This window comes from Staurois parvus, unplaced genomic scaffold (genome assembly GCF_062004578.1).
Source record: "Staurois parvus isolate SC_StPar_1 unplaced genomic scaffold, SC_StPar_1.0 ptg000282l, whole genome shotgun sequence".
In the NCBI taxonomy this organism is placed as follows: Eukaryota; Metazoa; Chordata; class Amphibia; order Anura; family Ranidae; genus Staurois; species Staurois parvus.
The window spans coordinates 9257519-9274861 of NW_028318078.1; the positions used below are offsets into that span (position 1 = coordinate 9257519).

Sequence of the window (17343 nt, forward strand, 5' to 3'; positions counted from 1 at the left end):
TTTAGAGGCCCAAGGTTTGCAAGTAAACAGAGCCCCTTGCTTGCATCTGGCCATGGAGGTTAATGCTGGACAGTAACAAAAAGAAACACTTGGCCTCAGGGAGAGGGGGAGTCTACTCAGCTTAAGGCTTAGGTCTCTGCAGTATATTTACCCGAGTGACATATTTTATGAGGGTGTCCAAAGCAGTTGCAAAGAGATGTTCACTCTCAAAAGGCATGCACAACAGACACTTTTTCCATGTGGAAAATACCAAATAACCCATCTACACAATAGTGAAAAGCATGAGCTCTGAGTGCTCTACAAATCAAAGGTCAGTGTGAATAGTGGATAGATCCTTTAACATGAATTCAGTCCATTCCAAGGTTTGACAGACTAACATCACTGCCATGACAGGATGCAATGCAGGGCCCGTTAAGAGAAAACAAATATTTAAAGAGTTTCCAAACATTTGTAAATGGAATCCTTAAACATTGGTGCATCCTCAATATAAATGGTCAATACATTATTAGGGCAGGGCATCACCAAATCCACAGTGGGAAAGGATACCTCTTGATAAAGGCCTTCTCAAACAGATATGGTCCTGTAAAATATTTAGGAGGTGTAAATTGTTTTTCAGGAGTTTTCCAGTTTCTGTGAAGAACACTCTTGAGCAGGGCGTGTACCAGAAAGGTTTAATAAACTTAGTGCCTCTCAGAGGTCCTCGACTAGCAAGTATGCTAGTAAAAGCCACAGGCTGCTCTTCCATTATTAAGGTGGTATACACTGTGTCAATAACTGCTATTATTTATTAATGCCTGGGGACTATGGCAGCGGTCTGCAACTCCAAGCCACCCTGGAACTGTAGTAGATCCAGAGCTGGAGAGACCCAATAAAGAAAGACAGCTCCCGTTGCAGTGGAGATCCAACACGTTGCACTGCTTGACACAGACAGCTTAATTGAGGAAACCAGGCAAAAAGTTTGGGTACTCACAAACCAGCTGCTAAGAGCAGAAATGGTTCAAATGGCTGGAAGTTTCTAGGTTTCCATAGGCAACAGCAAGGACTAATGTCCTCTTATGTCTTTCATGAGTAGGAGCAATGGCAGGAAGATGCTACACTGAAAGGAAGGAACAAAATGCAGTCAACAACAGTCCAGCTAGTGAAGTATCACTTAATTTCTCAGCGCTTAAACCCTTTCAGTGTTGACCCATGGAAATATGGGTTACACCAGAGGATGGACCTAGAAAGTGCTCTGGAGCTAACAAAAACAATACACAAAGGTCTGAAAGGCAGCACAAGCAGAACTCAGTAATCAAAGGTCACTTTTGTCCAGTCCTGTGATTTTGGGTACTGCTTCCAAAGCTATTGTGCAGTATTAGCATCCAGATAGCTGCATAAAAAACTAGTTCATGAATTATATAGATGAAGTCTTGATTAAAGTAAAAAATAACTTTGGAAAAAAAATTTCTAGAAAAATGGTAAAGACTTTCTCAACAGAGAAAAGACATCCAACCTCATGAGACACCAGCAGGCATGCAGACAATGGGATGGATTACACCAGGCTGGCTACTTTTTTTTTGTTCGTGTCCAAACCCCCTGTAGTGTCCATTCACAGCAAACTGGTGATACAGTTGAGGCAAGTTCCACACTAACTTTTTGAGTCATTTTACTACTGTGACATGGACTGTAAATGATAACTGCTGTGGAACGTCTTCCTTTGTCACTGTTGTATTATCTTTCTGCAGTGTGGAAAGGTAACCCCTTGATGCCTGCTGCCTCCCGGCCCTTTAAGAGTTCTAAAAGTTTGGAGGTGGAGGTGCGCCTTAGGGCCATGTGACCTCTGTGATTGGCTGTCACAGTGGTCACATGATCAGAAACCTGCTGATTGCAAGTATGCATCAGGAGCTTATATATCACTGCCGGCTACCATGCTGGGAGCATGCTCTCAGTACTGTAAGTAGTTTAAACAGGGTCGCATATATGTCGCCACTAAGGCACATATGTCGAGTAGGTGCATAAATGCGTGCAGCTGGCATTAATAGGTTAAACTGAATATTCATTAATGTAGAAGTGCAGCAGTCATCTTTAAGGAGACTACTTTGCAATGTTCGTTTATGGCGTGTCTTCAGTGCTCTGGGAAGCCATCTTTGCTGGGTCTGGATTCATCCTGGAGGAAGGAGATTGGCTGTTTTTTTTAGCTGCTGACTTTTAATTTTTTTAGAGTGTGACTGGAACTCCGCTTTAATTTTCCAATCATGTGCATATAAAATAAACAATTTGCTTTTCATATGATTGGATAAACAAAGCGTATCTTCACTATTGTTAGAGTGAACATTCTCAGTTACTTTAGTAAATCATCCTCACAACATGAGCAGAAACTGCCTCAGTAAACTCAATGCGCCTTTCAAGAATTGTATCATGAAAGCAATATATATATATATATATATATATATATATATATATTACACCATTTTTAAATTTTTAAAATAAAGAGTTTATTCAAGTAATTAAGTAATTTAAAAATAATATAAAAAGAACAGTACATAAAATTCAAAAGCTTTGGTAATCCTTCTGTAATTTTAGTGCGTTTCAAAGACATGAGTACCTTTATATCTCTGATAATGTGAACTTTCAGATAGGCCACAAGTTTGTCTTTGTGGTCTTCATGGTACAACCATCTCTTTCTCTCCGCTGGCAGAGAGTTGAAAGCGTTATCTGTAGGCCACAGCATTGTGAAAGGTTGGTGAATTTTATTATTAATCACAGAAAGTAAGTTGGATTCCTGTCACAAAGAAATGAACTGGTTAATAACAAGCTAAATAATACCAGTAATGTGGTCCATGTGGACAAATTATTATGGGATACCACAGGTAACAAACCCTGACAGACTGATAAGTTTCTCAATTGTCCACACCTGGATAAATAGTCAGATTATTCAAATTTATCTATTGCTGTTTATGAATGCCTTGTACGGCAAACTTAAACCGGAAATTCACTCTCTCAGTCAACATTGACTAATGAAATCCTTATTCTTTTAGCATTAGTAAATAGATAGGAAGGTATATTACATTTACTTGTTTAACCTTTTTTTTAACATTTCTTCTATTATTTCCTGGTTTCAATTGGGTCAATGATGTCATACATCCCAGGAATCTTCCGGGAGGTGAGGAGGGTGTGAGCGGTCTTTTCAGCTAAGTACACTCTTCTGCCTGCGTGCCTGAACTAAGGGCAGATGGATTCTAGGAAGTAAATGCTACATGAATCATCTGCCCTTAGTCAAGATGGCCACGGCCAGAAATGCTAGTAGGTGTTTTTCAAAGTGATTTCCCAGCAAAAAAAAAAAATGGAGGCATGGATGGATGGGTGAGTGTTCTTTGAATATTAAAAATGATTCAATAGTGTTCTTGGCTTGTGGTGTTCAGATGCAGTGTAGTTCCACTGTATGTAATACTGCATATATCATCAGCAGTGTTATGCAATAATAATTTTGAGACCACACAAAATATGGACACAAAACATTATGTCATGTGCTGCATCCTGAGTGATGCAATTGTGGTGTCTTCTGGGCTCGGGGAGGTAGCAGTCATGCAGGCACAGGAGTTACTAATGCTGGTTATCCATCCTCAGGGGATGGAGTGAGTGAGCAATACCTTGTCTATGAGGTTTTGTATCTGGTAAGCACATCAATTACCTCTAGGTAATGAATGCTTCACAGCTGAGATTCAGTTTCAAGGGATGTGAGTAGAGGCCACTATATATATTGTCACAGTTTATGGAAGATAAGGATAGTAATCGGAAGAATTTATGAACTGTCCTGATACTCACACTATTCACTAGGTTTTCAAGTTACATTCAGCTTGATTGCATTTTTTGTACTTTATAGTCATTTACATGACTATGCATGTATGTATACACATCTTTGGTTCCACTACATTAAGGGAGGGATTCCCCTATTAGCACTAACTGTGTTAATGGGGGAATCAAGCAACCACAGGTTGCAGGAAAAACAAAATGCATAATCTATGGCTTCCTTAAAAATCTAGTGTCCTGTACTGTAAGATTTAGAAATTTATAGCTTGATTTACTTTAGATACTTTGATCAAACTGTGTTATTCTTCTAAAAAGCAATGTTTTAATGCTTAGTTTTAAATTTGTAATTATGTATGTACATGGGGCAGCTAAATTTGCTCATTATGCATGCAGGCTTCTTATTTCGCTATACTACACAGTGCTTGTCCTTCACAGCCCCTTCTCACAATGCAAGTATTTAGGGTTGATTTAATAAAAGAGTAGACACTTTTCACTTATATTAGTGTATAAGATGAAGCTGCATTCATTTCAATCATCCAATAATCTGCAAACAAAAATCCTCTCTCTTCAATTCCTCTTGCATTATTCAAAGTGAACAAAGCATTCTCTTATTTACTGTTAGGTGAACAGTCTATCCCTTGAAATGAACTAAAAGCCCTGTACTGATCACAGCTGATTCAGTTAGATCAATGGGATACCTGTGAGACTGATATTTATTCCTACAGTTGTTCAGAATTTATGAAGAGTAATTGTAGATGCTAATCAACCCAGCCTCTAAAAGATAATCAAAAAAGCTTTACATTTAAAGCGGTAGTAAACTCTCTAAAAAAAAAAAAAAATTCCCCTGCAAGGCAATGTCATCATGTGCTAGTATGCATCGCATAGTAACACATTATGTGAAACTTACCTTAAAAACGAAACCCTCCAGCGGCACTCTGTCACCATTGACAGTGCTTCCATTTTCACTCAGTCCTTCTTCTGGGTTTGCAAGCTCTGGCAGCGTGAATGGCATGCGAGTGGGAGTCACTTTTTACGGCACACAACTCTGAAGGAATGCAACGGGAATGCTGTTCCTTCAGGGCACATGCACTGGTGCTCTACACAGGTACATATCTCCTAAAGAGTGCATGTTTAGGAGATATTTACTGTACCTACAGGTAAGCCTTATTATAGGCTTACCTGTAGGTACAAGTGTAAAAACAGACTTTACTTTAAAGTGTTACTGAACCCAGGATCCTGCATTCACTATATCTGGTCTACCACAGTACACAGAACACGGAAATTCAATTATTAGTAAATATAAAGGGCTAAATACCTTTTCTCATCAGCAGTTAGAGCAGTCTTGTGACTTATATCAGTGTTCAGCAGAGCACTGGTTAAAGCTTGTAGGTGCAGTTTCCTGTAGGAGGATGCAGAACCCCTGACCTCTGTCTGGCCAGTGCTGATTGGTGCTGTACTGCTCACATGCACTCTCCCAAGAAAAAAAAAAAACCTCTCTAGCAATACACACCAAATTGAGCATGTGCAGTGTCTCCATACAATATGTCTTATCAGGGGATAAGAGGGGGACCCTGGAAGAAGGGGAGAATCAGAGAAGTCAGGATCAAACTGCATTTTTACACAATGCAGAGGATTACCCCTTAGGTGAGCATAAAAAGCATGCTTTACGTCATAAACTGCACAGACTGATTTTACTGTTGTGGGTTTAGTAACACTTTAAAGACTTTACTACCACTTTACAGTACATCTTAAAGGATAAGTTCACTGTTGTAAAATCAAGGTAAAAAAAAATGTGCATTTATTTTTTTTTCTTAGAAGCCTGCAGAGTATTGCACCCGCCATCAGCAGACTGCAGGTACAATCTCTGGCTCCTGCAAACTCTCAGTACAGCTCTCTGCCAGTACCTCCTGTATGGGCAGATACTTACTGAAGGGCAGGAAGAATCAATGAACTACAAGGGCACTCACCAGCTCCTTTGAAGTTCATTGTAAACTACAAGCTGACTGCAGCAGTGGCGGATGGGACTTGTAGTTCATTAATTCACAAAACTCTGAATGAAGGATGTGGCTGTGTGGGTGGAGCCCCGCAAGGCTGCACTGTTTGTGACAGCAAGTGCAGGGAGAAGATCCCCCGCCCGCGGTCACAATGAGGGATTAGGGGGTGCAGGGCTGCTGCTTTAGTAACATGTTACACCCTGAGTACAGGTGTAACATGTCACTAAAGGTGAACATATGCATTAAACAAAGAACATTAATGCCCATTGAACCTGCCAGTGCCCTTGTAACTTCTTGTGCACTGAACAGAAATCTCAAACAATATCAACTATCATATGTGAACAAAAACACTTTCTCCCTATGCAACGGAGATGGGGAGAGTGGGAGATGTTCTGCAGTCCTAAGACACTTCCTGTCCTACAGAAATAATGCAACTACTTCATAGAAACAGTACAGTGAATATGCATTGTCACTATAGGACAGAGAGGGGAGATGTATTAAAACTGGAGCACTCGGAATCTGGTGCAGCTGTGCATGGTAGCCAATCAGCTTCTAACAGCTTGCTCAATTAAGCTTTGACAATAAAACATGGAAGCTGATTGGTTTCTATGCAGAGCTGCACCAGATTTTGCACTCTCCAGTTTTAGTAAATCTCCCCCAAAGTGTGTTACTGGCAGGGTTACTAGGTAAAAAAAAAAGCTTAAAAAGGGGAATAAATGTAAATGCAGCAATCACATCCAAGGATTGCTCAGTTGTAATATATTACATTTTTGTTTTGGGGTTAGACATGTTTTTAAATATATGAAAACGACATCAAAACTACTTCAAAAACAATTAATTTCAAATAAAAACCTTGTGATAACATTAAATATGTGCTCACTGATAATACTCTATATAATTAGCTATAAATACTGCACCTAGCTGTAAAAAATAATCACATTACATGAATATTGGTGTAATTTTATTAGCCTAATGTCATATTACAAGAAGTATAGTAAACTTACCTTGAGTAGTTGGGCAAATGTGGAATAACCCTGAAGCTTGGCAGCCTGACTTACATTTAACTGTATGTAAAAAAAAAAGGAAAAAAAGTTAATAGCTATTCATTCATTTCAAATGGATTCTTTTCCATTTTTGTATTTCTTTATTATTTTTCCTCTACTATCCTTTCAAACTATAATCCAGGTATCCTTTGATAGAACATTGATTATTACAGTGACTTTTCATGTATTTTTACTTACAACTATTACAGTGCCTTGAAAAAGTATTCATACCCCTTGAAATTTTCCACATTTTGTCATGTTACAACCAAAAATGTAAATGTATTTTATTGAGCTTTTATGTGATAGACCAACACAAAGTGGTGCATAATTGTGAAGTGGAAGGAAAAATGATAAACGGTTTTCAAACTTTTTTACAAATAAATATCTGAAAAGTGTGGCGTATATTTGTATTTAGCCCCCGAATACAGCTGCAAGACTTTTGGGGTAAGAAAAGTATCCACACAACATGATGCTGCCACCACGTTTCAAGGTGGAGATGGTGTGTTCAGGGCGAGGTGCAGGGTTAGTTCTCCACCACACATAGCATTTTACTTTTAGGCCAAAAAGTTACATTTTGGTCTCATCTGACCAGAGCACCTTCTTCCACATGTTTGCTGTGTCCCCCACACGGCTTCTCACAAACTGCAAACGGAAATTCTTATGGCTTTCTTTCAACAATGGCTTTCTTCTTGCCACTCTTCCATAAAGGCCAGATTTCTGAAGTACACGACTAATAGTTGTCCTGTGGACAGATTCTCCCAACTGAGCTGTGGATCTCTGCATCTCCTCCAGAGTTACCATGGGCCTCTTGGCTGCTTCTCTGATTAATGCTCTCCTTGCCTGGCCTGTCAGTTTAGGTGGATGGCCATGTCTTGGTAGTTTGTTGTGTCATACTCTTTCCATTTTTGGATGATGGATTGAACAGTGCTTTGTGAGATGTTCAAAGCTTGGAATATTGTTTTTTACAACCTAACCCTGCTTTAAACCTCTCCACAATTTTATCCCTGACCTGTCTGGTGTGTTCCTTGGCCTTCATGATGTTGTTCGTTCACTTATGTTCTCTAACAAACCTCTGACATAAACGTTTATGTAGCAGCCAGGGGGAGGAGTAAAGGGGAATACTATAGAGTGTCACTTGTGTAGCAGCTCTGAGTCTGTTGAGACTGCTGACATCACATCCATGATGGAGGCCTTTCCAGGTAAATAACATGCCTAAACTATGCCTAATGCACGTCATTTTATGAGAAGATTTTTGATTAAATTAATAGACAGACGACAGGGTCTATTTAATATATATGACAGGACATAATGAAGGTTATAAGCCAGTGACTATCAGCATTGGCAAAGCCATTGCACTTATTGAATAGAGGTCAAGCATTTCTACAACAGTGTTGTGGTGGTAAATACAGTCTTAACCCTAATCAGCTCATATTGGGGGAGATTTACTAAAACTGGTGCACTCAGAATCTGGTGCAGCTGTACATAGTAACCAATCAGCTTCTAACTTCAGCTTGTTCAAGTAAGCTTTGACATTAAAACCTGGAAGCTGATTGGTTACTATGCACAGCTGCACCAAATTACGTGTGCACCAGTTTTAGTAAATCTCCCGAGTTGACTCATTGCCACATACCATTAACTAGTTGTAGTTTATTATTATTATACAGGATTTATATAGTGTCAACAGTTTGTGCAGCGCTTTACAAGGTTTGAAGGTAGACATTACAGTTACAATACAATTTGGTACAAGAGGAAACAGAGGGCCCTGCTCATTAGAGCTCATAATCTAGGAGATAAGAATATTTGTAGCTTTTTCACAGTTTGCTACGCATCCCTCAACATACTTCCATAATATACACAAAAACAGTCTGTTTTTGCTGAAAGTTGAGTCGAACTTACCAAAGATGAACTTGTGTTTGTAGGAATTTTGGGTATCAACACTTTGTCAATGAAGTGGATAACACCATTACTTGTTAAATCACTCTTTATTATTTTTGCAAAGTCATTCAAATATACTTCCTCCTGGAAACAAATTGGCATGAAAATTAGTGCTAGAGTCTAAACTCCATTTTAAAAAAATGCATTTTTTTTAATAGCAGGGCCAGATGTATAGTTAGGTATGATAGGCCAAAGCCTAGGCATGTCAGAGTATGCACCCTAAAACTTTCTGCCATATCAATAAATAGCACTAAAATGATTGTGTGATATCCATCTGCCCCTGGCACCTGTGTAGGGATCTGCTGCCCTCTACTGTCTGAATGTGTAAATGCCTGTAAATATATTATGTATGCACTTCCTGCCCCTGATTGTTGGCTTCAAAGCCCAGGAAAGAGAGACTGAGAAAATGTTTTAGCAGCATGTCCTGCCCATGCTACTAAGTCCTAGACCAGAAGAGACTATTATGCAAGCGTTCGTCTTATGATCTTATAGTTTAACTACAGCTGCTGAGTATATAACAAAATCTTTTTGTGACAGAGTATACCTGCCCTGTCTTTGTTATTACTTCCCATGCACAGTGTCAGATAGCTAGGTCTGTGCTACTGTATGCAGTGGTCATCTTACTGTTTATTAGTAACTGAACCTGTCTACTGCAATAGAGTTTATATACAGCTCTTGTTATTTTAGACAGTACTAGCAAGGGACTAAAGCTCAGAATAGATAGGCGTATTCAGAATTTCAGTGCCACACCGCAGTTCCTTCTGGTGGGAAGTTTAATTCCAGGTTTGCAGGACAACAGTTGGAGGATACCCTTGTGACTGCTGATCTTGTCTTCAGGACTCCAAATAAAGACAGAAAGTGCATCATCCTCAGGGGCAGGGGTGGACTGACCATTCGAGCACTCGTGCACTGCCCGAGGTCAGTAGGGGGCCCCATGAAATGCCCCTGGTACCTTTTTTATAGGCTTTTTTGAGTGTGGGCAAGGACACAAGGGCCCCATGATCCCCTATTGCCCGGGGGCCCCATGAGTTGTCAGTCCGCCCCTGCTCAGGGGCCTCTGCAACTGAACATTGCTGCAACATTCATCTGGAGGTATCATTATGAATAACTATATTATACCTGGATATATGTGCACAATACCACTAGGACTCTTGTTGGGCCCGTTGCTGTTTGAACTTTGGATGTATATACCGTTATTCTCTTCTTATACAGTTAATCTCTTCTTAAATAAAGCTTGTATTATTTCTATACTGGTATGCATCTACACTCACTGGCCACTTTATTAGGTACACCCTGCTAGTGCCAAGAAAATATCTCCCACACCTTTACACCACCAGTCTGAGCCGTTGATAGAAAGCAGAATGGATCCAAGTTTTCATGTTATGTCTGCCTATTCTCCTCTGAGTTCTAACATCAACAAGGCATTTTCATCCACACAGCTGCCACTCACTGGATAATTTCTCTTTTTCAGACCATTCTCTGTAAACCCTAGAGATGGTTGTGCATGAAAATCCCAGTAGATCAGCAGTTTTTGAAATACTCAGACCAGCCCGTCTGGCACCAACAACCATGCCATATTCAAAGTCACTTAATTCCCCTTTCTTCTCCATTCTGATGCTCAGTTTGAACTTCAGCAAGTTGTCTTCACCACGTCTTCATGCCTAAATGCATTGAGTTGCTGCCATGTGATTGGCTGATTAGCAATTTGTGTCACCAAGCAATTGAACAGGTGTTCCTAATAAAGTGGCTGGGGAGTGTATATGCTTATGGTTAATGTTATATGCTGGTTGCAGTAGTAGTTCTGCTCCCAATTACTTTGTTTAGATTGCGGATTAACCCTGTCCTAAAGACCCTGTCCTGGGTGAATGCATTGCCAACCCTATTATCAAATCCACTCTTCCACAAAGGTTATGATCCTCCTATTTATCTACAAGTTTAACCCTCTATTGTTTGGGGAGAGCAATTTCTTATAATCACCCCCGCAAGAGGGCTACACTTGATTAGTTTTTGCAATTGTTAATGAGAATCAGAGGGCAGGTGCACAGCAGAAATGCAGTATTTGCAACCCAATCTGGGTAACAGGAGAATGTTACATATTTTTCCATGGTTGTGGAAAGGGGGCTAAAATGTTTGTAGAAAATTTAGATTTTTTTCTAAATACTTACCTGTAAAATCCATTTCTAGGAGTACAGGGAGTACGGGACACAAAGAGGGCTATAATAATGACTATGTGGGTTATGTGTCACCTATAGGTAAGTGGACACTGGCAGATCAATCAAACAGAAAGTCCTCCCCTACAAAACCCCTCCTACACAGAAAGCACTTCAGTTTTTGTAGCAAACAATGAAACTACAGAAAGAGGGGGGGACCTCTGTGTCCCATGATGTACTCCAAGAAATGGATTTTACAGGTAAGTATGTAGGAAAAATCAATTTTTCTTTATTGTACATCATTGGACACAGAGCAGACTATAATAATGACTATGTGGGATGTCCTAAAGCAATAAAAATATGAGGGGTGGGTGACACCATAATAACCACCACCATGAATCTCAAAAGGACCTACTCAGCCGCTCGTAATACACTGCGGCCAATGACAGAATCCTCCGCAGCTCTGACATCCACCTGGCAAAACCCTGTGAATATATGAACCGAAGACCATGTAGTGGCCTTGTAAACCTGAGCAACTGACACTAGATGGCAGATAGCCCAAGATGCCCCCATAGTCCTGGTAGAGTGTGCTATCACCCGAAAAGGGTGGGACCTTGCTCTTTCAAACCATAGGCTTGAATGATTGTCGGATCCAATGAGAAATAGTTGACCTGGATGCTGCCTGCCCTTCCTGGGCTGTTATGGCAGCACAAACCACAATTCTTGACCTGTGCAGCCAAACTCAAGTAAATCCTGACCACCCCAACTACATCCAAAGTATGCATTGATCTTTCCCCCACTGCCTGTGGACTAGGAAATATGAAAGGCAAGACACTGTCCTGATTCAAGTGAAAACTAGAAACCACTCTAGGCAAGAAAGATGAAGTAGGATGCAACATCACTTTATCATGATGCAAGACCAAGAACAGCTCCTTACATAAAAGAGCCACCAGCTCTGACACTCTTCTTGCCAAAGTGATAGAAACCAAAGAAGATACCTTCTGAGTCAAAGAGCTAATGGAGTCTTTCAAATTTGCTCAAAAGAAAGTTTGTGCAAGGACAGCCCAAACCATGTTCAAGTCCCAAGGACACAAGCGTGGTCTGACAGATGGGACTGTCCGGGCTACACCCTGCACGAAGTACGAATCAAGAAGTGAAAACCAGTCTCTGGGAAAAATGGATAGAGCCAAAATCTGCCCCCTAATGGTACTTAGGGCCAGTTTCATTTCCCCTCTTGACTGGAGAAAGGACAAAAAATCTCCCACAACTCACAAGTAAATTTCAACAGGTGCAACTTACTGGCTTCATACAAGGCATATAAGATTTCCAGGTCCTGTAATGGAAGCTCCCTGAAGAAGGCATACTGGCGCTCATCAGTGCAGGGATAACTGGACCCAAGACCCCCTGAGCCTTCCAGACCTAGGCTTCAATAGCTAAGCCTTCAATCCTAGCAATTGTAAAGCAGGATACATTATTGGACCCAAGACAATATGTCTGGGAGGACTGGAAGTGTCCAAGGAGCATCCACTGCCAGATTCACTATGTCAGTGTACCAAGCCCTTACTGGGCTAGGCTGTGCTACCACTATTATCAGTGTTACCTCCTCCCAAATCCTGCTCAAAGACAGGGCAATAGTTGAATCGGGGGAAGACATAGATTAGGGAGAATGTGGTTCACCTTTTCCCGAGCCACAGGACTCCTGGTGTTGCTGTCATGGTTGATATATGCCACTGCCGTTGCATTGTCGGACCAAACCCTGACAACAAATCTGTGTAACTGGTTCGTCCAATATTCCAGAACAAGGCATACTGCCTGAAGCTCCAAGATTTTGATGGGCAGTATTTTCTCCTGAGGAGACCAAGTCCCCTGAACTGTAGCCACCTCAAAACCAGCCCCCCAACTGGAGAGACTGGCATAGATGGTTACGATCTTCCATATCCCTGGAAAGAAAATTACCCCTTCAGATTTCAAACAAATAACCACAAATTTTGACTCTTGCAATACCCCAGGGATAAAGCCCTCTGGCAATCCAATGATTGGATCTGCATGATCCAGACAGACAGAATGTTCCTCTGGAGTGGAAATGCACATAGGAAACCGCATTAATGTAGATACCATTTTGTCATGCAGAGACGTATTAAAGGATAACTTTTACTTTTGCTTTAAACTTTGAACTGAATGCTCCCTGAGCAAAGGATCGTAAAGGTATCCTGAGAGTGACACCCCCCTTGCATCCTTAGCAAGTCCACCACTAGGGCTAGGAGCTTTGTGAACACTCGGGGGGCTGTGGCCAGTCCAAAGGGCAGTGACACAAAATAAAAATTCTTTACTGCAAGATATGCGTCATTGAGGACTATGGACATCCAAAATTTATATCTTGCAGAGAGGCCACCACTTTTCAGAATGATCCAGTCCAAAACAGAAGGATGTCTAGAATTATGTCTAGTTTCGTGAGATCTAAGATAGACCTCATGTCCCCGTTTTGGTTTTGGGCCCGCAAACCTGTTGAGTGTCTTACAATAATGATCCCATAACCTCTGCTCCAAGAGAAAATACAAGGCAAAAGCCTGCTAACTCTGCGATGAACCCAAGAGGAATACTTAACCTATTAGATTTCTGCCACTAAAGATGGAGCGAATCACCTCAGAGACTGCCCTAGCATCCTCTACCCAAGATACACTATAATGCCAAAAATATTGGGACACCTCTCCAAATTATTGGATTCAGGCGTTTCAATCACCTCCATGGCCACGGGTGTATAAAATCAAGAACCCAGGCATGCAGACACCTTCTGCAAACATTTGTGAAAGAATGGGTCACTCTCAGGAGCTCAGTGAATTCAAGCATGGTACCGTGATAGGTTGCCACCTGTGCAATAAGTCTATCCATGAAATTTACTTGCTACTAAATATTCCACGGTCAACTGTTAGTGGTATTATAACAAAGTGGAAGCAACTGGGAATAACAGCAACTCAGCCATGAAGTGATAAGCCATGTAAAATGACAGAGCGGGGTCAGTGCATTCTTAAGTGCACAGAAGTCCCCAACTCTCTGTAGCTAAAGACCTCCAAACTTTGTGTGGCCTTCAGATTAGCACAACAATGCGTAGACAGCTTCATGGAATGGATTTTCATGGCCGAGCACCTGCATCCTAGCCTTATATCACCAAGTGCAATGTAAAGCACGCCACTGGACTCTAGAGCAGTGGAGACGTGTTATCTGGAGTGACGAATCACACTTCCCAGTCTGGCAATCCCATGGACGTGTCTGGGTTTGGCTGTTGCCAGGTGAACGGTACTTGCCTGACTGCATTTTGCCAAGTATAAAGTTTGGTTGAGGGGGGATTATGGTGTGGGGTTGGCTTTCAGAGGTTGGGCTTGGACCTTAGTTCCAGCGAGAGGACCTCTTAAGGCGTCAACATACCAAGACATTTTAGACAATTTCAAGCTCCCAGCTTTCTGGGAACAGTTTGGAGATTGCCCCTTTCTGTTGCAACATGACTGCGCACCAGTGCACAAAGCAAAGTCAATAAAGACATGGATGAGAGAGTTTGGGGTGGAGGATTGGCCTGCACTTGATTGGCCTGCACAGAGTCCTGACCTTAATCCGATAGAACACCTTTGGGATGAATTAGAGCGTAGCCTGCGAGCCAGTCTTCTCAATGGACATCAGTGCCTGACCTCACAAATGTGCTTCTGGAAGAATGATCAAACATTCCCATAGACATACTCCTAAACCTTGTGGACAGCCTTCCCAGAAGAGTTGAAGCTGTTATAGCTGCAAAGGGTGGGCCAACTCAATACTGAACCCTGTGGACTAAGAATGGGATGCTCAAAGAAACACTACAAATGTAAACTTACCATTCCCAGCACAGGACTCTGAATCATAACAGGAGTCCAACCTTCACCCACCATGACAGGCTGTCATAAAAGAAGTTCAAGGACTCAGTCCTCCTTACACCTGGGGTCCACCCCGTTGGACCTGTGTAGCATCCTGCTGGAAAGCACCTTGGCCAGAACAAACACTGCATAGGGCTCCATTATGCAGGGTCCAGCACTGTAAGGCTGAATTACAAGCAAATTCTCAAGGATTCTTCTCTCCTATCCAAAGAGGCTAGGGTACCATTCATTTTTAGCTAACAGCTTTCTGAATACATCCGATTCCAGACCTTAATTCACAGAAGAACCGTTTCGGACCTCCAGGAATGCTCCAAGAGCACATGCAGAACATCAGTGACCATCCACCTTACAGAAACTGCCGAAAAAACTGAAGTACTTCCTGTGTAGAAGGGGTTATATAGGGAAGGACTTCCTATTTGATTGATCTGCCAATGTTCAGTCACCTATAGGTGGGGCATAACCCACACAGTCATTATTATAGCTTGCTCTGTGTCCCTTGATGTACGATAAAGAAATGTATTATAAAATTATAAAGCCGGTGGGTTGCTCTATATATTACATTTCTTAACACCACTGTCTGGTGATACCTACAATTGGTTACTGCAAGGTTTCTTAGGATTCTAGCAATGCCATGGTTACATAGCCATTGACTATCACAAAAGCTGACAATCCCCTTTACGTTAGTCCTTCATACAAGCTGCAAGTTGTTGTCTATATTTTCCTCTGGCCAGACTTCCCCAGTTGGGGAGCCAGAGGAGCACATGCTACTCTTTCTTCTCTTGCCAGCTTTCCACTGTATTACCAAAATTGTGACACTAATGTAACTTCTCCAGTAAGCCTGTTGGTACCCAAACTGAAAGGAGTTCCCAGAAACCCAGTAATCTTTTTGGTTAGTCAGACACTTTGGATAAAGTCTGGAGAGTTCCACCTTCCTTTAACATGGAATATGGTAATGCAGCACCTCTAGGACATGGCTACTATGTCAATGCAGCATAAAAGGTAACATTGCACCTGTATTGCTCCAATATTTCTTATGTACTTGCATTGTAAAACAGCAAGTTTTTTTATGCAACACTACTTGCAAATAAATGTATATCTTATATATGTATATATTACACATACATATATATTTCATCAAAATATGCCAAAATCGTTATTGATACATACACAAACATAACTCAAAAACTCTTACTAAATACAACAGAAATTTTTAAATTTACAATGACTTGTTTGTTTAATAAGGAGGCAGATACCTCTTTATGGTGAAATGAGGGGTCTAAACAAAACACCATTATTAAGTGTTCTTGCATGGCAAGACCACTTACTGTTATCTCACATATATATTCTTATTATCATAGCCAAATTTACCACCCTAACTCCTCCCACAGTTTTTACACTACATAGACAGTAATATACCGAAACGTGCGGATTGTTCCCGATTGGTGTGCTATTACTTTGTGGAACGTTTCGCCGAATGGTTCACGAAATATCGGCGTTTTTATGGGGAAATTGGTCCCATAGGAATGAATGGTGGAATGTTCAAAACTAGAGTGGGAGCAGGCAAAAGCTAGAGTGTGAGCTGAAAAATCAGGACATGATTTCTAAACTGCCATCACTCCCTCATTTTCAAGCCCACCTACACAATCTTATAACAAAACGTTCAGCTATCCCTGCTGCCACTAAAAATGTCCACAGCTAAGCCATAGTCCTGATAGTTTTCACAATATGACCATTTGTTTGCAACTCATGCCGCCCATTGACATTCATTGAAACTCCACTCTAGCCACCTCAAATTTGAAGGGCAATTTCTAAACTGTGACTGTGCCTTCATTTTTAATATTTCAGAGACATACTATGCATCAAAATGTAGGTCTGGGTCTTGTGATTCTCACAATATAAAGCTCTGCGCTGTAGGATTTATAGTTTTTAAAACTACGACCATTTGAAGACGCCAGTGAAGTGAGCAATTTGGAGCAGTTTGTTTTTAACCGCTCTTCTCTGCCCTATTTGAAATCTAATTTTGAATTTGTGATAGTTTGGCCGGCTTCTAGTTAAAGGTTTGGAAATAAGTTTTCTACAGTAGAGAGTATTTGAGGTGATAATGCTGCTAATGTTTTTATAAATGTATGTTTTAATGTAACTGTGAAGCACTTTGGGCAACAACATTGCAATTAAATGTGCTATATAAATAATTAAAAGTTGAAATGCATTTCTCACTCTATCAAGCTTGCCATGTGCACTTTTTAAATTTGATCAATCAATTGGTTAGTGTAATGTTTACTATCTTTACTCACTCCAAACACTCCACACAGTTACTCTGCCCACTCCATAAAGTTACTCTGCCCAGTCCAACCTTTTCACAGTTACTCCAGCCACACCAACCACACAACAGGTACTCAAGCCACTCCACCCAGTTACTCCGCCCACTCCAGTTGTAGACTACTGGTGGAGGCAAGAACACTTCACACAATTTCCCCAGAAATTGTATCTTTTTTAGTTTGACTTGTTATGGCCATTACTGTATAAAGCAAAG

General features: G+C 41.0%; 1 protein-coding gene across 1 annotated transcript in view; it reads right to left on the reverse strand.

Moving 5' to 3' along the window:
• The window catches only part of STAB1 (stabilin 1), a 317318-nt gene that overhangs the window by 121995 nt on the left and 177980 nt on the right, over positions 1-17343 (reverse strand). Inside the window, exons 49-51 of the mRNA XM_089681924.1 lie at positions 8723-8845; positions 6788-6847; positions 2585-2761 (exon numbers count right to left, since the gene is read on the reverse strand). Of these exons, the coding sequence (XP_089538050.1) occupies positions 2585-2761; positions 6788-6847; positions 8723-8845 (360 nt within the window). The remainder of the gene's footprint in view (positions 1-2584; positions 2762-6787; positions 6848-8722; positions 8846-17343) is intronic.